Below are 23,577 nucleotides of genomic sequence, written 5' to 3' on the forward strand. Positions count from 1 at the left end.
TTGGGTTTACACTTTAAGTGAAAAAGATTCCGTCATTGGTTTCTCTTCTAACGGTGGAATCATTATTCAAAGTTAGTTCTTCTTGTTTAATTCCAAGCAGAGGAAGTTTCATTTCTCATTATCCATTTCTGTTCTTCCCCAAAATACTATCTGATTAACTGATACTAAATACTGCTATGCATTGCCGAGACACTGAATCAAAGTGATATTACATTGAAATATATGTTTTGGTCTTTCAGAAATCCCTGAAAATGCTAGTTGATAAATTAAGCCTAATTTGTTATGCGACCCAAATAGTACCATGTTCCTTGGGCTCTGGTCTAAAGTAGTGCACTATATAGGGAATAGGGTTCCATAGGGCTCTGGTCTAAAGTAGTGCACTATATAGGGAATAGGGTTCCATAGGGCTCTGGTCTAAAGTAGTGCACTATATAGGGAATAGGGTTCCATAGGGCTCTGGTCTAAAGTAGTGCACTATATAGGGAACAGGGTTCCATAGGGCTCTGGTCTAAAGTAGTGCACTATGTATAGGGAATAGGGTACATGCATTGACGCGACAGAATAATAGTAATCTAACACTAAAATGTTCTCTCTTTCTCTTCCAGAAATCCTCCAAGGCATCAGAGGATGCCAGTGATGATCTGAAGAGAGACAGAACGGAGAGAAAGAGCGTAAGTTTTCTTGACTCTGTCAGTGTGATCTCAGCGGGCGGAGGAGACAGCAGTACTTCCACCAGACCTATGGAGGTGGAGGCCCACCCTGAGACCTGCTACCCCAGCCAAGGGCTCAACAGCCTGGGCAAGAAGCACCAGACTCAGCCCCTGGACACAGAGGTGGCCCAGGAGATAGCATACCTGGATGAGGTGTTGGAGGCTAACTGCTGCGACCCAGAGGTTGACACCATGCCATTGCCCTCTAACGGGACAGAGAAACCTGAGAGAGACCCCAGGGATGTCGGTATTGACGGAACTGGGCCGTCCGTCCACATCTCCAACACAGACACACAATCCCCACAGACCAACCATGAGGTCACAGTAGAGGGCAGGAAGCAAACCACCTTCAGAGACCACCAGGAAGTCAATAACACCAGTAACTCCAAACCCGACGGCCACTCTGGACCAATGGGAGAGCATGAGAACTACAGGAACCAGGGAGGAGAAACAACATCCCCCACTGTGATGACCATCAAGAAGGAGGCACGTTTCGAGCTGCGGGCATTCCAGGAGGAGAAGAAGCCTTCCAAGCTGTTCGACCCGTGTGAGAAGGAGGTGCGTGTGAAGAAGGTGCGTCCGTCGGAGGAGGTGGCAGAGCTGGAGAGGGAGCGGCTGGAGCTGATCCGAGGCCAGGCCGTGAAGAAGAACCCTGGCATGGGCACAAAATGGTGGAACCCTCCTCAGGAGAAAAGCCTGGAGGAAGAGCTGGAGCCAGACAAACTTGAGTCACACAGGAAGTACGAGGAGAGGAAGCAGCAGCGGAGGTCAGAGTACACCTGGGGGTCGTCCCAGACGTACGCCCAGTACTCCATGACGTTTGAGCCCGGCTTTGACCCTGAGTCCAACCGGGACCCGGCAGAGGTTCTCCAGAGCACCAAAGAGGACATCCTGGTGGAGCAGATAGACTTCTCCGTCGCCAGGAAGCAGTTCCTCCAGATAGAACACGCCAGGCAGCAGCAGGCTGAGAGGTCACAGGTCACAGCCCCGAAGAGAGGCGTGGCACCTCAGCTCTACTCGGCCAAGCCCTTCTCCAGAGCGCCAGACAGCGTCACCCATGTGGATAGATCCTCCAGCTCCGCCACATTAGGCTACAGTAGTTGCCTGGGCTTGCCACTAGAGGCCAACGACGTCACCACACCCACAACTACAGTCAGGACAGAGGGGATCTACTGCATCCAGAGAGAGGCCCAGTCCCCCACTACTACCTTGGGACAGGAAGAACCCAGGAACAGTGGCCCCAAGGAGGCCACGATGAACAACAGAGAAGGCGATGGAGACTTCACCAGCGCCCGGGCCGTCATGACCATCCTGAAAGATGAGGGAGACTCTGAGCTGTTTTCCTCATCCCTGCAGCATCGTTCCTCCTCCCACTCCCCCAGCGCCTCCCTGTCCTGCCACCCAGAGGAGTGTGACTCTGGACTGGACGAGCTCTCCCTGCGTTCCCAGGATACTACTGTTCTGGAGACCCTGTCCAACGACTTCAGCATGGACAACATCTCCGACAGCGATGCGTCAAATGAGACCATGTCGGCCTATCTGGGGGAGACGTCTCTGGGGGAGTACTCCTTCCCCTCCACCCCCCAGGCCACCACACCCATCAATGGCAAGATGGAGGAAGACACCCTCAGATCCCTCGGGGAGCGGCGCCTGGGTCGGGATCTGGAGGAGGAGGAGCTGGAGTACCATGCAGAGCTCCTGGTGCAGAGTGCCATCCAGCATGCCCTTATGAACCAGTCTCAACAGGGAGAAGAGTGGCAGGGGGTCCCCCGTGCCACCCCACAGTCCTTCCCCTACCCCCTCCCAGAGAGGCACCTAGACTTAGACGTCCTGCCGCCATCTTCTGGGATGCTCTCATCTCCACCCCCAGAGCACCAGTCACCCACACTCCTAGACCACCCTCCAGCATTCCTGGCCCTCCACTCACCTCCATCCCCCCAGCTCCACTCACCTCCATCCCCCCAGCTCCACTCACCTCCATCCCCCCAGCTCCACTCACCTCCATCCCCCCAGCTCCACTCACCCCCCAGCTCACTGCAGCAGTGGCCAACACCCCATCAGTCCGTCCAGTCACCCCCACCCCAGTACCAATCAAGTCCATCACAAACCACCCAGCAACAGTCCCCACAAGCTCAGTTCCAGTTAACTCCAACCCAACATCAGTCTCCTCCCCCACAGCATCAGTCCCCCCCAGCCCAGATTGAGAAACCTACCTACGCCCCCCCTCCCCGGAGGTCCTCTTCCGGAGGTCCTAAAATCCTGGTCCAGTCCGCCCTCAGTCGCTCACTGGCCCTGAATCCAGACCCCGTCCCAGTTCGCACCCCCGTCCACATCTCTCCTCGCCCTGTAGAGCCCTACCAGCCTCCAGAGCTGTCGCCGACCCCCAGCGAGAAGGACCAGTTCAGTTACTTCTCTAAGTACTCCGAGGCGGCCGAGCTCCGCAGCACCGCAGAAGCCACCAGAACCCAGGAGACCGAGCAGAGCACCGGGCCGTTCAAGCTGCGCTCCCGGAAGCAGAGGACTCTGTCCATGATCGAGGAGGAGATCCGCGCGGCACAGGAGAGAGAGGAGGATCTGAAGAAGCAGAGGCAGAGCCTGGGAGCGGTGCGATCCGGACCGGGCCCCAGAACAAACCAGACAGGAAGGCCCAAAACAATGCCTATCAACTCCGGGGACAAGCAGAAGACCAACAGCCTACCCGCCAAACTAAGTCTCTCAGGCAGCCTGCCGCCCACAAAACTCCCCAGCAAGACGGCACCAGGTGAGCTAACTGACAAGAACTCTTGCTACTGTATCTGACAATATAACAGGGTATATACTGTATCTGACAATATAACAGGGTGTATACTGTAAATTATACTGTAAATGATACTGTAAATTATACTGACATATTCAGTACATGGCCTATTATATTGTCATGATTAAGGGGAAAAAGTACCCAATTGTCAAGCTCGAGTAAAAGTAAAGATACTTTAATAGGAAATGAGTTAAAACCCAGTAAACTACTACTTGAGTAACTAAACAACTATTTGGTTTTAAATATACTGAAGTATCAAAAGTAAAAGTATAAATCATTTCAAATTCCTGATATTAAGCAAACCAGACGACATGATTTTCTTGGTTTTTATTTTATTTAAGGATATCCAGGGACACCTTCCAACACTCAGACATCATTTACAAATGAAGAATGTGTGTTTAGTGAGTCCTCCAGATCAGAGGCAGTAGGGATGACCAGGGATGTTCTCTGTTTAGTGAGTCCACCAGATCAGAAGCAGTAGGGATGACCAGGGATGTTCTCTGTTTAGTGAGTCCTCCAGATCAGAGGCAGTAGGGATGACCAGGGATGTTCTCTGTTTAGTGAGTCCTCCAGATCAGAGTCAGTAGGGATGACTAGGGATGTTCTCTGTTTAGTGAGTCCTCCAGATCAGATGCAGTAGGGATGACCAGGGATGTTCTCTGTTTAGTGAGTCCTCCAGATCAGAGGCAGTAGGGATGACCAGGGATGTTCTCTGTTTAGTGAGTCCTCCAGATCAGAGGCAGTAGGGATGACCAGGGATGTTCTCTGTTTAGTGAGGCCTCCAGATCAGAGGCAGTAGGGATGACCAGGGATGTTCTCTGTTTAGTGAGTCCTCCAGATCAGAGGCAGCAGGGATGACCAGGGATGTTCTCTGTTTAGTGAGTCCTCCAGATCAGAAGCAGTAGGGATGACCAGTGATGTTCTCTGTTTAGTGAGTCCTCCAGATCAGAGGCAGTAGGGATGACCAGGGATGTTCTCTGTTTAGTGAGTCCTCCAGATCAGAGCCAGTAGGGATGACCAGGGATGTTCTCTGTTTAGTGAGTCCTCCAGATCAGAGGCAGTAGGGATGACCAGGGATGTTCTCTGTTTAGTGAGTCCTCCAGATCAGAGGCAGTAGGGATGACTAGGGATGTTCTCTGTTTAGTGAGTCCTCCAGATCAGAGGCAGTAGGGATGACCAGGGATGTTCTCTGTTTAGTGAGTCCTCCAGATCAGAGGCAGTAGGGATGACTAGGGATGTTCTCTGTTTAGTGAGTCCTCCAGATAAGATGCAGTAGGGATGACCAGGGATGTTCTCTGTTTAGTGAGTCCTCCAGATCAGAGGCAGTAGGGATGACCAGGGATGTTCTCTGTTTAGTGAGTCCTCCAGATCAGAGGCAGTAGGGATGACCAGGGATGTTCTCTGTTTAGTGAGTCCTCCAGATCAGAGGCAGCAGGGACGACCAGGGATGTTCTCTGTTTAGTGAGTCCTCCAGATCAGAAGCAGTAGGGATGACCAGTGATGTTCTCTGTTTAGTGAGTCCTCCAGATCAGAGGCAGTAGGGATGACCAGGGATGTTCTCTGTTTAGTGAGTCCTCCAGATCAGAGGCAGTAGGGATGACCAGGGATGTTCTCTGTTTAGTGAGTCCTCCAGATCAGAGGCAGTAGGGATGACCAGGGATGTTCTCTGTTTAGTGAGTCCTCCAGATCAGAGGCAGTAGGGATGACCAGGGATGTTCTCTGTTTAGTGAGTCCTCCAGATCAGATGCAGTAGGGATGACCAGGGATGTTCTCTGTTTAGTGAGTCATCCAGATCAGAGGCAGTAGGGATGACCAGGGATGTTCTCTGTTTAGTGAGTCCTCCAGATCAGAGGCAGTAGGGATGACCAGGGATGTTCTCTATTTAGTGAGTCCTCCAGATCAGAGGCAGTAGGGATGAATAGGGATGTTCTCTGTTTAGTGAGGCCTCCAGATCAGAGGCAGTAGGGATGACCAGGGATGTTCTCTGTTTAGTGAGTCCTCCAGATCAGAGGCAGTAGGGATGACCAGGGATGTTCTCTATTTAGTGAGTCCTCCAGATCAGAGGCAGTAGGGATGACCAGGGATGTTCTCTGTTTAGTGAGTCCTCCAGATTAGAGGCAGTAGGGAGGACCAGGGATGTTCTCTGTTTAGTGAGTTCTCCAGATCAGAGGCAGTAGGGATGACCAGGGATATTCTCTATTTAGTGAGTCCTCCAGATCAGAGGCAGTAGGGATGACCAGGGATGTTATCTATTTAGTGAGTCCTCAAGATCAGAGGCAGTAGGAAGGACCAGGGATGTTCTCTATTTAGTGAGTCCTCCAGATCAGAGGCAGTAGGGATGACCAGGGATGTTCCAAGTTTAGTTAGTCCTCCAGATCAGAGGTAGTAGGGTTGACCAGGGATGTTCTTTGTTTAGTGAGTCCTCCAGATCAGAGGCAGTAGAGATAACCAGGGATGTTCTATGTTTAGTGAGTCCTCCAGATCAGAGGTAGTAGGGATGACCAGAGATATGCTCTGTTTAGTGAGTCCTCCAGATCAGAGGCTGTAGGGATGACTAGGGATATTCTCTGTTTAATGAGTCCTCCAGATCAGAGGCAGTAGGGATGACCAGGGATGTTCTCTGTTTAGTGAGTCCTCCAGATTAGAGGCAGTAGGGAGGACCAGGGATGTTCTCTGTTTAGTGAGTCCTCCAGATCAGAGGCAGTAGGGATGACCAGGGATGTTCTCTATTTAGTGAGTCATCCAGATCAGAGGCAGTAGGGATGACCAGGGATGTTATCTATTTAGTGAGTCCTCAAGATCAGAGCGAGTAGGGAGGACCAGGGATGTTCCATGTTTAGTTAGTCCTCCAGATCAGAGGTAGTAGGGTTGACCAGGGATGTTCTTTGTTTAGTGAGTCCTCCAGATCAGAGGCAGTGGAGATGACCAGGGGTGTTCTATGTTTAGTGAGGCCTCCAGATCAGAAATCAGTAGGGATGACCAGTGATGTTCTCTGTTTAGTGAGTCCTCCAGATCAGAGGCAGTAGGGATGACCAGGGATGTTCTCTGTTTAGTGAGTCCTCCAGATCAGAGGCAGTAGGGATGACCAGGGATGTTCTCTGTTTAGTGAGTCCTCCAGATCAGAGGCAGTAGGGATGACCAGGGATGTTCTCTGTTTAGTGAGTCCTCCAGATCAGATGCAGTAGGGATGACCAGGGATGTTCTCTGTTTAGTGAGTCATCCAGATCAGAGGCAGTAGGGATGACCAGGGATGTTCTCTGTTTAGTGAGTCCTCCAGATCAGAGGCAGTAGGGATGACCAGGGATGTTCTCTATTTAGTGAGTCCTCCAGATCAGAGGCAGTAGGGATGAATAGGGATGTTCTCTGTTTAGTGAGGCCTCCAGATCAGAGGCAGTAGGGATGACCAGGGATGTTCTCTGTTTAGTGAGTCCTCCAGATCAGAGGCAGTAGGGATGACCAGGGATGTTCTCTATTTAGTGAGTCCTCCAGATCAGAGGCAGTAGGGATGACCAGGGATGTTCTCTGTTTAGTGAGTCCTCCAGATTAGAGGCAGTAGGGAGGACCAGGGATGTTCTCTGTTTAGTGAGTCCTCCAGATCAGAGGCAGTAGGGATGACCAGGGATGTTCTCTATTTAGTGAGTCATCCAGATCAGAGGCAGTAGGGATGACCAGGGATGTTATCTATTTAGTGAGTCCTCAAGATCAGAGCGAGTAGGGAGGACCAGGGATGTTCCATGTTTAGTTAGTCCTCCAGATCAGAGGTAGTAGGGTTGACCAGGGATGTTCTTTGTTTAGTGAGTCCTCCAGATCAGAGGCAGTGGAGATGACCAGGGGTGTTCTATGTTTAGTGAGGCCTCCAGATCAGAGGCATTAGGGATGACCAGGGATGTTCTCTGTTTAGTGAGGCCTCCAGATCAGAGGCAGTAGGGATGACCAGGGATGTTCTCTGTTTAGTGAGGCCTCCAGATCAGAGGCAGTAGGGATGACCAGGGATGTTCTCTGTTTAGTGAGTCCTCCAGATCAGTGGCAGTAGGGATGACCAGGGATGTTCTCTGTTTAGTGAGTCCATCAGATCAGAGTCAGTAGGGATGACCAGGGATGTTCTTTGTTTAGTGAGTCCTCCAGATTAGAGGCAGTAGGGAGGACCAGGGATGTTCTCTGTTTAGTGAGTCCTCCAGATTAGAGGCAGTAGCGAGGACCAGGGATGTTCTCTGTTTAGTGAGTCCTCCAGATCAGAGGCAGTAGGGATGACCAGGGATGTTCTCTATTTAGTGAGTCCTCCAGATCAGAGGCAGTAGGGATGACCAGGGATGTTCTCTGTTTAGTGAGTCCTCCAGATTAGAGGCAGTAGGGATGACCAGGGATGTTCTCTGTTTAGTGAGTCCTCCAGATCAGAGGCAGCAGGGATGACCAGGGATGTTCTCTGTTTAGTGAGTCCTCCAGATCAGAAATCAGTAGGGATGACCAGTGATGTTCTCTGTTTAGTGAGTCCTCCAGATCAGAGGCAGTAGGGATGACCAGGGATGTTCTCTGTTTAGTGAGTCCTCCAGATCAGAGGCAGTAGGGATGACCAGGGATGTTCTCTGTTTAGTGAGTCCTCCAGATCAGAGGCAGTAGGGATGACCAGGGATGTTCTCTGTTTAGTGAGTCCTCCAGATCAGATGCAGTAGGGATGACCAGGGATGTTCTCTGTTTAGTGAGTCATCCAGATCACATGCAGTAGGGATGACCAGGGATGTTCTCTGTTTAGTGAGTCCTCCAGATCAGAGGCAGTAGGGATGACCAGGGATATTCTCTATTTAGTGAGTCCTCCAGATCAGAGGCAGTAGGGATGACCAGGGATGTTATCTATTTAGTGAGTCCTCAAGATCAGAGGCAGTAGGAAGGACCAGGGATGTTCTCTTTTTAGTGAGTCCTCCAGATCAGAGGCAGTAGGGATGACCAGGGATGTTCCAAGTTTAGTTAGTCCTCCAGATCAGAGGTAGTAGGGTTGACCAGGGATGTTCTTTGTTTAGTGAGTCCTCCAGATCAGAGGCAGTAGAGATAACCAGGGATGTTCTATGTTTAGTGAGTCCTCCAGATCAGAGGTAGTAGGGATGACCAGAGATATGCTCTGTTTAGTGAGTCCTCCAGATCAGAGGCTGTAGGGATGACTAGGGATATTCTCTGTTTAATGAGTCCTCCAGATCAGAGGCAGTAGGGATGACCAGGGATGTTCTCTGTTTAGTGAGTCCTCCAGATTAGAGGCAGTAGGGAGGACCAGGGATGTTCTCTGTTTAGTGAGTCCTCCAGATCAGAGGCAGTAGGGATGACCAGGGATGTTCTCTATTTAGTGAGTCCTCCAGATCAGAGGCAGTAGGGATGACCAGGGATGTTATCTATTTAGTGAGTCCTCAAGATCAGAGCGAGTAGGGAGGACCAGGGATGTTCCATGTTTAGTTAGTCCTCCAGATCAGAGGTAGTAGGGTTGACCAGGGATGTTCTTTGTTTAGTGAGTCCTCCAGATCAGAGGCAGTGGAGATGACCAGGGGTGTTCTATGTTTAGTGAGTCCTCCAGATCAGAGGCAGTAGGGATGACCAGGGATGTTCTCTGTTTAGTGAGGCCTCCAGATCAGAGGCAGTAGGGATGACCAGGGATGTTCTCTGTTTAGTGAGGCCTCCAGATCAGTGGCAGTAGGGATGACCAGGGATGTTCTCTGTTTAGTGAGTCCTCCAGATCAGTGGCAGTAGGGATGACCAGGGATGTTCTCTGTTTAGTGAGTCCATCAGATCAGAGTCAGTAGGGATGACCAGGGATGTTCTTTGTTTAGTGAGTCCTCCAGATTAGAGGCAGTAGGGAGGACCAGGGATGTTCTCTGTTTAGTGAGTCCTCCAGATTAGAGGCAGTAGGGAGGACCAGGGATGTTCTCTGTTTAGTGAGTCCTCCAGATCAGAGGCAGTAGGGATGACCAGGGATGTTCTCTATTTAGTGAGTCCTCCAGATCAGAGGCAGTAGGGATGACCAGGGATGTTCTCTATTTAATGACTCCTCCAGATCAGAGGCAGTAGGGATGACCAGGGATGTTATCTATTTAGTGAGTCCTCAAGATCAGAGGCAGTAGGGAGGACCAGGGATGTTCTCTATTTAGTGAGTCCTCCAGATCAGAGGCAGTAGGGATGACCAGGGATGTTCCATGTTTAGTTAGTCCTCCAGATCAGAGGTAGTAGGGTTGACCAGGGATTTTCTTTGTTTAGTGAGTCCTCCAGATCAGAGGCAGTAGAGATGACCAGGGGTGTTCTATGTTTAATGAATCCTCCAGATCAGAGGCAGTAGGGATCAAATCAAATCAAATCAAATTTTATTTGTCACATACACATGGTTAGCAAATGTTAATGCGAGTGTAGGGAGTGTAGGGATGACCAGGGATGTTCTCTGTTTAGTGAGGCCTCCAGATCAGAGGCATTAGGGATGACCAGGGATGTTCTCTGTTTAGTGAGGCCTCCAGATCAGAGGCAGTAGGGATGACCAGGGATGTTCTCTGTTTAGTGAGGCCTCCAGATCAGAGGCAGTAGGGATGACCAGGGATGTTCTCTGTTTAGTGAGTCCTCCAGATCAGTGGCAGTAGGGATGACCAGGGATGTTCTCTGTTTAGTGAGTCCATCAGATCAGAGTCAGTAGGGATGACCAGGGATGTTCTTTGTTTAGTGAGTCCTCCAGATTAGAGGCAGTAGGGAGGACCAGGGATGTTCTCTGTTTAGTGAGTCCTCCAGATTAGAGGCAGTAGCGAGGACCAGGGATGTTCTCTGTTTAGTGAGTCCTCCAGATCAGAGGCAGTAGGGATGACCAGGGATGTTCTCTATTTAGTGAGTCCTCCAGATCAGAGGCAGTAGGGATGACCAGGGATGTTCTCTATTTAATGAGTCCTCCAGATCAGAGGCAGTAGGGATGACCAGGGATGTTATCTATTTAGTGAGTCCTCCAGATCAGAGGCAGTAGGGATGACCAGGGATGTTCTCTGTTTAGTGAGTCCTCCAGATTAGAGGCAGTAGGGATGACCAGGGATGTTCTCTGTTTAGTGAGTCCTCCAGATCAGAGGCAGCAGGGATGACCAGGGATGTTCTCTGTTTAGTGAGTCCTCCAGATCAGAAATCAGTAGGGATGACCAGTGATGTTCTCTGTTTAGTGAGTCCTCCAGATCAGAGGCAGTAGGGATGACCAGGGATGTTCTCTGTTTAGTGAGTCCTCCAGATCAGAGGCAGTAGGGATGACCAGGGATGTTCTCTGTTTAGTGAGTCCTCCAGATCAGAGGCAGTAGGGATGACCAGGGATGTTCTCTGTTTAGTGAGTCCTCCAGATCAGATGCAGTAGGGATGACCAGGGATGTCCTCTGTTTAGTGAGTCATCCAGATCACATGCAGTAGGGATGACCAGGGATGTTCTCTGTTTAGTGAGTCCTCCAGATCAGAGGCAGTAGGGATGACCAGGGATATTCTCTATTTAGTGAGTCCTCCAGATCAGAGGCAGTAGGGATGACCAGGGATGTTATCTATTTAGTGAGTCCTCAAGATCAGAGGCAGTAGGAAGGACCAGGGATGTTCTCTATTTAGTGAGTCCTCCAGATCAGAGGCAGTAGGGATGACCAGGGATGTTCCAAGTTTAGTTAGTCCTCCAGATCAGAGGTAGTAGGGTTGACCAGGGATGTTCTTTGTTTAGTGAGTCCTCCAGATCAGAGGCAGTAGAGATAACCAGGGATGTTCTATGTTTAGTGAGTCCTCCAGATCAGAGGTAGTAGGGATGACCAGAGATATGCTCTGTTTAGTGAGTCCTCCAGATCAGAGGCTGTAGGGATGACTAGGGATATTCTCTGTTTAGTGAGTCCATCAGATCAGAGTCAGTAGGGATGACCAGGGATGTTCTTTGTTTAGTGAGTCCTCCAGATTAGAGGCAGTAGGGAGGACCAGGGATGTTCTCTGTTTAGTGAGTCCTCCAGATTAGAGGCAGTAGCGAGGACCAGGGATGTTCTCTGTTTAGTGAGTCCTCCAGATCAGAGGCAGTAGGGATGACCAGGGATGTTCTCTATTTAGTGAGTCCTCCAGATCAGAGGCAGTAGGGATGACCAGGGATGTTCTCTATTTAATGAGTCCTCCAGATCAGAGGCAGTAGGGATGACCAGGGATGTTATCTATTTAGTGAGTCCTCCAGATCAGAGGCAGTAGGGATGACCAGGGATGTTCTCTGTTTAGTGAGTCCTCCAGATTAGAGGCAGTAGGGATGACCAGGGATGTTCTCTGTTTAGTGAGTCCTCCAGATCAGAGGCAGCAGGGATGACCAGGGATGTTCTCTGTTTAGTGAGTCCTCCAGATCAGAAATCAGTAGGGATGACCAGTGATGTTCTCTGTTTAGTGAGTCCTCCAGATCAGAGGCAGTAGGGATGACCAGGGATGTTCTCTGTTTAGTGAGTCCTCCAGATCAGAGGCAGTAGGGATGACCAGGGATGTTCTCTGTTTAGTGAGTCCTCCAGATCAGAGGCAGTAGGGATGACCAGGGATGTTCTCTGTTTAGTGAGTCCTCCAGATCAGATGCAGTAGGGATGACCAGGGATGTTCTCTGTTTAGTGAGTCATCCAGATCACATGCAGTAGGGATGACCAGGGATGTTCTCTGTTTAGTGAGTCCTCCAGATCAGAGGCAGTAGGGATGACCAGGGATATTCTCTATTTAGTGAGTCCTCCAGATCAGAGGCAGTAGGGATGACCAGGGATGTTATCTATTTAGTGAGTCCTCAAGATCAGAGGCAGTAGGAAGGACCAGGGATGTTCTCTATTTAGTGAGTCCTCCAGATCAGAGGCAGTAGGGATGACCAGGGATGTTCCAAGTTTAGTTAGTCCTCCAGATCAGAGGTAGTAGGGTTGACCAGGGATGTTCTTTGTTTAGTGAGTCCTCCAGATCAGAGGCAGTAGAGATAACCAGGGATGTTCTATGTTTAGTGAGTCCTCCAGATCAGAGGTAGTAGGGATGACCAGAGATATGCTCTGTTTAGTGAGTCCTCCAGATCAGAGGCTGTAGGGATGACTAGGGATATTCTCTGTTTAATGAGTCCTCCAGATCAGAGGCAGTAGGGATGACCAGGGATGTTCTCTGTTTAGTGAGTCCTCCAGATTAGAGGCAGTAGGGAGGACCAGGGATGTTCTCTGTTTAGTGAGTCCTCCAGATCAGAGGCAGTAGGGATGACCAGGGATGTTCTCTATTTAGTGAGTCCTCCAGATCAGAGGCAGTAGGGATGACCAGGGATGTTATCTATTTAGTGAGTCCTCAAGATCAGAGCGAGTAGGGAGGACCAGGGATGTTCCATGTTTAGTTAGTCCTCCAGATCAGAGGTAGTAGGGTTGACCAGGGATGTTCTTTGTTTAGTGAGTCCTCCAGATCAGAGGCAGTGGAGATGACCAGGGGTGTTCTATGTTTAGTGAGTCCTCCAGATCAGAGGCAGTAGGGATGACCAGGGATGTTCTCTGTTTAGTGAGGCCTCCAGATCAGAGGCAGTAGGGATGACCAGGGATGTTCTCTGTTTAGTGAGGCCTCCAGATCAGAGGCAGTAGGGATGACCAGGGATGTTCTCTGTTTAGTGAGTCCTCCAGATCAGTGGCAGTAGGGATGACCAGGGATGTTCTCTGTTTAGTGAGTCCATCAGATCAGAGTCAGTAGGGATGACCAGGGATGTTCTTTGTTTAGTGAGTCCTCCAGATTAGAGGCAGTAGGGAGGACCAGGGATGTTCTCTGTTTAGTGAGTCCTCCAGATTAGAGGCAGTAGGGAGGACCAGGGATGTTCTCTGTTTAGTGAGTCCTCCAGATCAGAGGCAGTAGGGATGACCAGGGATGTTCTCTATTTAGTGAGTCCTCCAGATCAGAGGCAGTAGGGATGACCAGGGATGTTCTCTATTTAATGAGTCCTCCAGATCAGAGGCAGTAGGGATGACCAGGGATGTTATCTATTTAGTGAGTCCTCAAGATCAGAGGCAGTAGGGAGGACCAGGGATGTTCTCTATTTAGTGAGTCCTCCAGATCAGAGGCAGTAGGGATGACCAGGGATGTTCCATGTTTAGTTAGTCCTCCAGATCAGAGGTAGTAGGGTTGACCAGGGATTTTCTTTGTTTAGTGAGTCCTCCAGATCAGAGGCAGTAGAGATGACCAGGGGTGTTCTATGTTTAATGAATCCTCCAGATCAGAGGCAGTAGGGATCAAATCAAATCAAATCAAATTTTATTTGTCACATACACATGGTTAGCAAATGTTAATGCGAGTGTAGGGAGTGTAGGGATGACCAGGGATGTTCTCTGTTTAGTGACTCCTCCAGATCAGATGCAGTAGGGATGACCAGGGATGTTCTCTGTTTAGTGAGTCATCCAGATCACATGCAGTAGGGATGACCAGGGATGTTCTCTGTTTAGTGAGTCCTCCAGATCAGAGGCAGTAGGGATGACCAGGGATGTTCTCTATTTAGTGAGTCCTCCAGATCAGAGGCAGTAGGGATGAATAGGGATGTTCTCTGTTTAGTGAGGCCTCCAGATCAGAGGCAGTAGGGATGACCAGGGATGTTCTCTGTTTAGTGAGTCCTCCAGATCAGAGGCAGTAGGGATGACCAGGGATGTTCTCTATTTAGTGAGTCCTCCAGATCAGAGGCAGTAGGGATGACCAGGGATGTTCTCTGTTTAGTGAGTCCTCCAGATTAGAGGCAGTAGGGAGGACCAGGGATGTTCTCTGTTTAGTGAGTTCTCCAGATCAGAGGCAGTAGGGATGACCAGGGATATTCTCTATTTAGTGAGTCCTCCAGATCAGAGGCAGTAGGGATGACCAGGGATGTTATCTATTTAGTGAGTCCTCAAGATCAGAGGCAGTAGGAAGGACCAGGGATGTTCTCTATTTAGTGAGTCCTCCAGATCAGAGGCAGTAGGGATGACCAGGGATGTTCCAAGTTTAGTTAGTCCTCCAGATCAGAGGTAGTAGGGTTGACCAGGGATGTTCTTTGTTTAGTGAGTCCTCCAGATCAGAGGCAGTAGAGATAACCAGGGATGTTCTATGTTTAGTGAGTCCTCCAGATCAGAGGTAGTAGGGATGACCAGAGATATGCTCTGTTTAGTGAGTCCTCCAGATCAGAGGCTGTAGGGATGACTAGGGATATTCTCTGTTTAATGAGTCCTCCAGATCAGAGGCAGTAGGGATGACCAGGGATGTTCTCTATTTAGTGAGTCCTCCAGATCAGAGGCAGTAGGGATGACCAGGGATGTTCTCTATTTAGTGAGTCCTCCAGATCAGAGGCAGTAGGGATGACCAGGGATGTTATCTATTTAGTGAGTCCTCAAGATCAGAGCGAGTAGGGAGGACCAGGGATGTTCCATGTTTAGTTAGTCCTCCAGATCAGAGGTAGTAGGGTTGACCAGGGATGTTCTTTGTTTAGTGAGTCCTCCAGATCAGAGGCAGTGGAGATGACCAGGGGTGTTCTATGTTTAGTGAGTCCTCCAGATCAGAGGCAGTAGGGATGACCAGGGATGTTCTCTGTTTAGTGAGGCCTCCAGATCAGAGGCAGTAGGGATGACCAGGGATGTTCTCTGTTTAGTGAGGCCTCCAGATCAGAGGCAGTAGGGATGACCAGGGATGTTCTCTGTTTAGTGAGTCCTCCAGATCAGTGGCAGTAGGGATGACCAGGGATGTTCTCTGTTTAGTGAGTCCATCAGATCAGAGTCAGTAGGGATGACCAGGGATGTTCTTTGTTTAGTGAGTCCTCCAGATTAGAGGCAGTAGGGAGGACCAGGGATGTTCTCTGTTTAGTGAGTCCTCCAGATTAGAGGCAGTAGGGAGGACCAGGGATGTTCTCTGTTTAGTGAGTCCTCCAGATCAGAGGCAGTAGGGATGACCAGGGATGTTCTCTATTTAGTGAGTCCTCCAGATCAGAGGCAGTAGGGATGACCAGGGATGTTCTCTATTTAATGAGTCCTCCAGATCAGAGGCAGTAGGGATGACCAGGGATGTTATCTATTTAGTGAGTCCTCAAGATCAGAGGCAGTAGGGAGGACCAGGGATGTTCTCTATTTAGTGAGTCCTCCAGATCAGAGGCAGTAGGGATGACCAGGGATGTTCCATGTTTAGTTAGTCCTCCAGATCAGAGGTAGTAGGGTTGACCAGGGATTTTCTTTGTTTAGTGAGTCCTCCAGATCAGAGGCAGTAGAGATGACCAGGGGTGTTCTATGTTTAATGAATCCTCCAGATCAGAGGCAGTAGGGATCAAATCAAATCAAATCAAATTTTATTTGTCACATACACATGGTTAGCAAATGTTAATGCGAGTGTAGGGAGTGTAGGGATGACCAGGGATGTTCTCTGTTTAGTGAGTCCTCCAGATCAGAGGCCGTAGGGATGACCAGGGATGTTCTCTGTTTAGTGAGTCCTCCAGATCAGAGGCAGTAGGGATGACCAGGGATGTTCTCTGTTTAGTGAGTCCTCCAGATTAGAGGCAGTAGGGAGGACCAGGGATGTTCTATGTTTAGTGAGTCCTCCAGATCAGAGGCAGTAGGGATGGCCAGGGATGTTCTCTGTTTAGTGAGTCCTCCAGATCAGATGCAGTAGGGATGACCAGGGATGACCAGGGATGTTCTCTGTTTAGTGAGTCCTCCAGATCAGAGGCAGTAGGGATGTTCTCTGTTTAGTGAGTCCTCCAGATCAGAGTCAGTAGGGATGACCAGGGATGTTCTCTGTTTAGTGAGTCCATCAGATCAGAGTCAGTAGGGATGACCAGGGATGTTCTTTGTTTAGTGAGTCCTCCAGATTAGAGGCAGTAGGGATGACCGGGGATGTTCTCTGTTTAGTGAGTCTACCAGATCAGAGGCATTATAGGGATGACCAGGGATGTTCTCTGTTTAGGGAGTCCTCCAGATCGGAGGCCGTAGGGATGACCAGGGATGTTCTCTGTTTAGTGAGTCCTCCAGATCAGATGCAGTAGGGATGACCAGGGATGTTCTCTGTTTAGTGAGTCCTCCAGATCAGAGGCAGTAGGGATGACCAGGATGTTCTCTGTTTAGTGAGTCCTCCAGATCAGAGGCAGGAGGGATGATCAGGGATGTTCCGTTGATAAGTGTGTGAATTTGACTATTTTCCTGTCCTGCTAAACATTCTAAATGTAACAAGTACTTTTGGGTGTCAAGGACAATTTATGAAGTAAAGAAGTAAAATGAAAAAGTAGTCAAAGAATGTAAATAGTGAAGTTGTACTTTACAGTATGTTTACTTATGTACTTTACAGTCTGTTTACTTATGTACTTTACAGTATGTTTACTTATGTACTTTACAGTCTGTTTACTTATGTACTTTACAGTCTGTTTACTTATGTACTTTACAGTCTGTTTACTTATGTACTTTACAGTCTGTTTACTTATGTACTTTACAGTATGTTTACTTATGTACTATACAGTCTGTTTACTTATGTACTTTACAGTCTGTTTACTTATGTACTTTACAGTCTGTTTACTTATGTACTTTACAGTATGTTTACTTATGTACTTTACAGTCTGTTTACTTATGTACTTTACAGTCTGTTTACTTATGTACTTTACAGTATGTTTACTTATGTACTTTACAGTCTGTTTACTTATGTACTTTACAGTATGTATACTTATGTACTTTACAGTATGTTTACTTATGTACTTTACAGTATGTTTACTTATGTACTTTACAGTATGTTTACTTATGTACTTTACAGTATGTTTACTTATGTACTTTATAGTCTGTTTACTTATGTACTTTACAGTCTGTTTACTTATGTACTTTACAGTCTGTTTACTTATGTACTTTACAGTCTGTTTACTTATGTACTTTACAGTCTGTTTACTTATGTACTTTACAGTATGTTTACTTATGTACTTTACAGTCTGTTTACTTATGTACTTTACAGTCTGTTTACTTATGTACTTTACAGTCTGTTTACTTATGTACTTTACAGTCTGTTTACTTATGTACTTTACACCAGTGTATTATTGACAATATAAATTGTATTAGCGTGTTCTTTTACAATGTTTATTCCAACCCTCTGTCTACAGGTAAGATAGAGAAGATCCGTCCTGTGACCCCTGCTTCCCCCTCCTCGTTGGAGGGTCCCCTGCCCTCGCCCCTCTCGGACCTGGGCAGTGATGACTCCGGGGGCGGCGGGCGCCCCAAAAACTTCATGCAGACCCTGATGGACGACTACGAGACTCACAAAGTGAAGCGCCGGGAGAAAGTAGAGGACAACAGCGTGAGTAGTAGTAGTAGTAGTAGTAGTAGTAGTAGTAGTAGTAGTAGTAGTAGTAGTAGTAGTAGTAGCAGTAGTAGTATTAGTAGTAGTAGTAGTAGTAGTAGCAGTAGTAGCAGCAGCAGTAGTAGTAGTAGTAGTAGTAGTAGCAGTCGCAGTAGTAGTAGTATCAGTAGTAGTAGTAGTAGTAGCAGTAGTAGTAGTAGTAGTAGTAGCAGTAGTAGTAGTAGTAGTAGTAGTAGTAGTAGCAGTAGTAGTAGTAGTAGTAGTAGTAGTAGTAGTAGTAGTAGTAGTATCAGTAGTAGTAGTAGTAGCAGTAGTAGTAGTAGTAGTAGTAGCAGTAGTAGTAGTAGTAGCAGTAGCAGTAGTAGTAGTAGTAGTAGTAGCAGTAGTAGTAGTAGTAGCAGTAGTAGTAGTAGTAGTAGTAGCAGTAGCAGTAGTAGTAGTAGGAGTAGGAGTAGGAGTAGTAGTAGTAGTAGTAGTAGTAGGAGTAGTAGTAGTAGGAGTAGTAGTAGTAGTAGTAGTAGTAGTATAGTAGTAGTAGTAGTAGTAGTAGTAGTAGTAGTAGTAGTAGTAGTAGTAGTAGCAGTAGCAGTAGTAGTAGTAGGAGTAGGAGTAGGAGTAGTAGTAGTAGTAGTAGTAGTAGGAGTAGTAGTAGTAGGAGTAGTAGTAGTAGTAGTAGTAGTAGTATAGTAGTAGTAGTAGTAGTAGTAGTAGTATAGTAGTAGTAGTAGTACTATCCATGTTTTCTCCTGGTGCTCATTGATCCGTCTTTCTCAGGGTTTTAGTGACCTACAGTAGCCTGGGTACATGACCTGTTTGTGCTACCATTCCACTCGTTAGCTTATGCTTAGTGTAGCACAGTTGGGTTCTGTTGCGTTTCATTGTGAGGTTTCATGTAAAGCCAGAAGGCATTCACTTCTCCCTGACAGTGAATGCGTCCCAAATGCCATTCTATTCCTTATATAGTGCTCTAGCTTCTTGGCTCTAGCTTCTTGGCTCTGGTCATAATTAGTGCATTAAATAGGGAACAAGGTAGATTTCGGATTAATGATTTATATATATATATTCTAGATGGAACATAGTGGGTGCTGTGTTGGAGCCACTGTGCCTCCATCTTGGTATTCCCCCACTGTTGATAAAAAAATATATATATTTAAGAAGATGTAGAAATGCTTTTTTAATGTCTACGTTATGTTTATTCTAATACAGACAGCTTAATGCATACATTTAAATTATTATGTCAGTTAAACATGCTAATTAAATATATATATGATATTATATATATATATATATTTTTATACATAAATGTTCCTTAAAGTATAATTTTTAGAGATTACTAATGTCCTCACTACATCAACAAAAATACTGAAATACATGTAATTTTGTCCTCGAAACATTTAATTGAAATATTATAGACTTCCATTCCTTCCTATGAAGGACTGTTCCTACTGGGGAGTGGCAATATGGCCGACCGGTGGCTTCAAACCTTCTCATTGGCCAATACATAGCATCAGCTATCTAGGATTCATATACATTCTTTCTGGCTCAGTTGGTATTAAGGTAGAGCTTGGCGCTTGCAACGACAGGGTTGTGGGTTCCATTCTCACAGGGGACCTGTACAGGGGAAAATGTATGAAAATGTAAGTTACTCTGGATAATAGCTTCTGCTAAATGACTCAAATGTAAAAAATATATGTATTGTTGGGGTTAAGCAGACATCCGCTCCTCACTGAGTCACTAGCAGCGAAGGTCAGTTTCTCTTCCTGTCACATGACCTCTGTGTTGTGACACTCCAGATCATCGCAGGGGCTTTCCTGTGGAAAAGGAAGTGAATTGACACTAAAATAATTTAAGGGACTATTTACAGTGTAATCAGCATGATAATCATATTAATATCATGTATTTCTCCATCAATATAATTACATATTGACCTAATATGATAATACAATATAATTAATTTTTACAAAAACTCTAAATTGTGCTTTCAAGAGGCCTTTGAGCCTCTTGAATATGGACAGCTGCTAATGAATTTGTGGTAGCAACTTACTGTAATTATCATTACACAATAGATGCTTCTAAGCGGTGTAGAATCAGTTTTATATCCCTGTGAAAAGGAGATGCTGACTAAGTCCCAAGTGACACCCTATTACCTACATAGTGCACTACTTTCCCCCCGAGTACTATGGGCCCTGATCAAAAGTAGTGCACTACGTAGGGAATAGGGTGCCATTTGGGACAGACAATGCATTATCACTGTTGTTATTCTTTACTTCATGTTGTCCCTCTAATGTTTATTCTCTGTCTGTCTGTCTCCCCTCTGTCTGTCTCCCCTCTGTCTGTCTCCACTGTCTGTCTCCTCTGTCTGTCTCCTCTGTCTTTCCCCTCTGTCTGTCTCCTCTGTCTGTCTCCTCTGTCTGTCTCCTCTGTCTGTCTCCTCTGTCTTTTCCCTCTGTATTTCTCCTCTGTCTGTCTCCCCCCTGTCTGTCTCCCCTCTGTCTTCCCCCTCTGTCTTCCCCCTCTGTCTCTCTCCTCTGTCTGTCTCCACTGTCTTTCTCCTCTGTCTGTCTTTCTCCTCTGTCTGTCTTTCTCCTCTGTCTGTCTCTCCTCTGTCTGTCTCCCCTCTGTCTGTCTCCTCTGTCTTTCTCCTCTGTCTGTCTCCCCTCTGTCTGTCTCCTCTGTCTTTCCCCTCTGTCTGTCTCCTCTGTCTGTCTTTCTCCTCTGTCTGTCTCCTCTGTCTTTCTCCTCTGTCTGTCTCCCCTCTGTCTGTCTCCACTGTCTTTCTCCTCTGTCTGTCTGTCTCCTCTGTCTGTCTTTCCCCTCTGTCTGTCTCCCTGTCTTTCTCCTCTGTCTGTCTCCTCTGTCTGTCTCCCCTCTGTCTTTCTCCTCTGTCTTTCCCCTCTGTCTGTCTCCTCTGTCTGTCTCCTCTGTCTTTCTCCTCTGTCTTTTTCCTCTGTCTGTCTCCTCTGTCTGTCTCCTCTGTCTGTCTCCTCTGTCTTTCTCCTCTGTCTTTCTCCTCTGTCTTTCCCCTCTGTCTGTCTCCCCTCTGTCTGTCTCCCCTCTGTCTGTCTTTCTCCTCTGTCTGTCTCTCTCTCTCTCTGTGTCGTCTCGTCCCGTCCCCCTCCTCTCCGTATGTCTGTCTCTTCTCCGTCTTTCTCCTCTCCTCTCCATCTATCTCCTCTCCATCTCCTCTCTGTCTATCTCCTCTCCTCTCTGTCCATCTGTCTCCTCTCCATCTCCTCTCCTCTCTGTCTATATCCTCTCCTCTCTGTCTGTCTCCTCTCCATCTCCTCTCCATCTCCTCTCCTCTCTGTCTATCTCCTCTCCTCTCTGTCCGTTTGTCTCCTCTCCATCTCCTCTCCTCTCTGTCTATCTCCTCTCTCTCTCTCTCTCTCTGTCTGTCTGTCTGTCTGTCTGTCTGTCAGTACACCTGTTTGATGCGCTATATGAAGGATACTACAGAGGTATCTACCAGTCCAATGCTCTGCTTTCTGCTTACAGGCTTGCTCTCCTGTTATGTGTGCATATCACAGGGCTCTGGTCAAAAGTAATGCACTAAATAGGGAATTAGGGGGCCATGTTGTGTTCGTGGCCTTGCATGTTGCTTGTCCTGTTGTCCATTGGGCTTCGCATGACCTCAACCATAGAAATATAGAATAACTAAAATGGCTATATTGACTTGAAATGGGAGGACCATTCTAGGGATTCAATTTCTATGACTGGTGAGGCCTAGAGATGCATCAGGACATTACTACATTATGAGGAATCAGGACATTACTACATTATGATGAATCAGGACATTACTACATTATGATGAATCAGGACATTACTACATTATGATGAATCAGGACATTACCACATTATGAGGAATCAGGACATTATTACATTATGAGGAATCAGGACATTACTACATTATGAGGAATCAGGACATTACTACATTATGATGAATCAGGACATTACTACATTATGAGGAATCAGGACATTACTACATTATGAGGAATCAGGACATTACTACATTATGATGAATCAGGACATTACTACATTATGAGGAATCAGGACATTACTACATTATGAGGAATCAGGACATTACTACATTATGAGGAATCAGGACATTACTACATTATGATGAATCAGGACATTACTACATTATGAGGAATCAGGACATTACTACATTATGATGAATCAGGACATTACTACATTATGAGGAATCAGGACATTACTACATTATGATGAATCAGGACATTACTACATTATGATGAATCAGGACATTACTACATTATGAGGAATCAGGACATTACTACATTATGATGAATCAGGACATTACTACATTATGAGAAATCAGGACATTACTACATTATGAGGAATCAGGACATTACTACATTATGATGAATCAGGAAATTACTACATTATGATGAATCAGGACATTACTACATTATGAGGAATCAGGACATTACTACATTATGAGGAATCAGGACATTACTACATTATGAGGAATCAGGACATTACTACATTATGAGGAATCAGGACATTACTACATTATGATGAATCAGGACATTACTACATTATGAGGAATCAGGACATTACTACAATATGATGAATCAGGACATTACTACAATATGATGAATCAGGACATTACTACATTATGATGAATCAGGACATTACTACATTATGATGAATCAGGACATTACTACATTATGGTGAATCAGGACATTACTACATTATGATGAATCAGGACATTACTACATTATGATAAATCAGGACATTACTACATTATGAGGAATCAGGACATTACTACATTATGAGGAATCAGGACATTACTACATTATGATGAATCAGGACATTACTACATTATGAGGAATCAGGACATTACTACATTATGAGGAATCAGGACATTACTACATTATGATGAATCAGGACATTACTACATTATGAGGAATCAGGACATTACTACATTATGATGAATCAGGACATTACTACATTATGAGGAATCAGGACATTACTACATTATGAGGAATCAGGACATTACTACATTATGATGAATCAGGACATTACTACATTATGAGGAATCAGGACATTACTACATTATGAGGAATCAGGACATTACTACATTATGAGGAATCAGGACATTACTACATTATGATGAATCAGGACATTACTACATTATGAGGAATCAGGACATTACTACATTATGATGAATCAGGACATTACTACATTATGAGGAATCAGGACATTACTACATTATGAGGAATCAGGACATTACTACATTATGATGAATCAGGACATTACTACATTATGAGGAATCAGGACATTACTACATTATGAGGAATCAGGACATTACTACATTATGAGGCCTAGAGACGAAGTCTGGGATGAAAGAGCATTGCATCTATTATGTTTTGCCTTCTGGTTTCAGTCCCCTGTGTCCCAAATGAACCCTATTCAGTTGCAGTGTGTGGGTAAAATCACCGGGGAAGCCAAGCCAGAAAACACAAAACCCTTTTTACAACATCTGTGTTGTGATAAATGTGTTTGCTCTTTAACCTCTCAGTTCATATGCCTTGCCACCGTGATATATAGGTCTAAAAGCAGAGACAAGAAGACAGACACAGTGGTATAATAAATTCAACCACAACTTTGTTTCATTACAAAACCAGAGAACAACATCTGTCTGATGAAGTCCACAAAGCAAGTATTGAATATAACAAACATGACCTGCTGTAGGGGTCAAGAAAGTTCGTGTTTCCAACATTTTCAGACCACTAAACAACTATTGATTTAGAACCACAGAGAGTTAACTCATGACCCAAAGACAACAGG

General features: G+C 46.5%; 1 protein-coding gene and 1 long non-coding RNA gene across 7 annotated transcripts in view; one reads left to right on the forward strand and one right to left on the reverse strand.

Annotated features, from left to right (window-relative positions):
* The window catches only part of LOC110536864 (A-kinase anchor protein 2), a 231,595-nt gene that overhangs the window by 197,886 nt on the left and 10,132 nt on the right, over positions 1–23,577 (forward strand). For all 6 annotated transcript variants that reach the window (XM_090191545.1, XM_090191546.1, XM_090191549.1 and 3 more), the window contains 2 exons: positions 606–3,471; positions 17,570–17,763. In XM_090191545.1, coding sequence (XP_090047671.1) covers positions 606–3,471; positions 17,570–17,763 — 3,060 coding nt within the window. The remainder of the gene's footprint in view (positions 1–605; positions 3,472–17,569; positions 17,764–23,577) is intronic.
* On the reverse strand, positions 18,937–19,604 carry LOC149979063 (uncharacterized). Its single transcript, XR_016484850.1, has 2 exons — positions 19,494–19,604; positions 18,937–19,377 (listed from the first exon to the last, which is right to left on the reverse strand). It is a non-coding gene; the product is annotated as an uncharacterized LOC149979063 (long non-coding RNA).

This window comes from Oncorhynchus mykiss, chromosome 12, assembly GCF_057628025.1.
Source record: "Oncorhynchus mykiss isolate SJ-2025 chromosome 12, ASM5762802v1, whole genome shotgun sequence".
Classification (NCBI taxonomy): domain Eukaryota; kingdom Metazoa; phylum Chordata; class Actinopteri; order Salmoniformes; family Salmonidae; genus Oncorhynchus; species Oncorhynchus mykiss.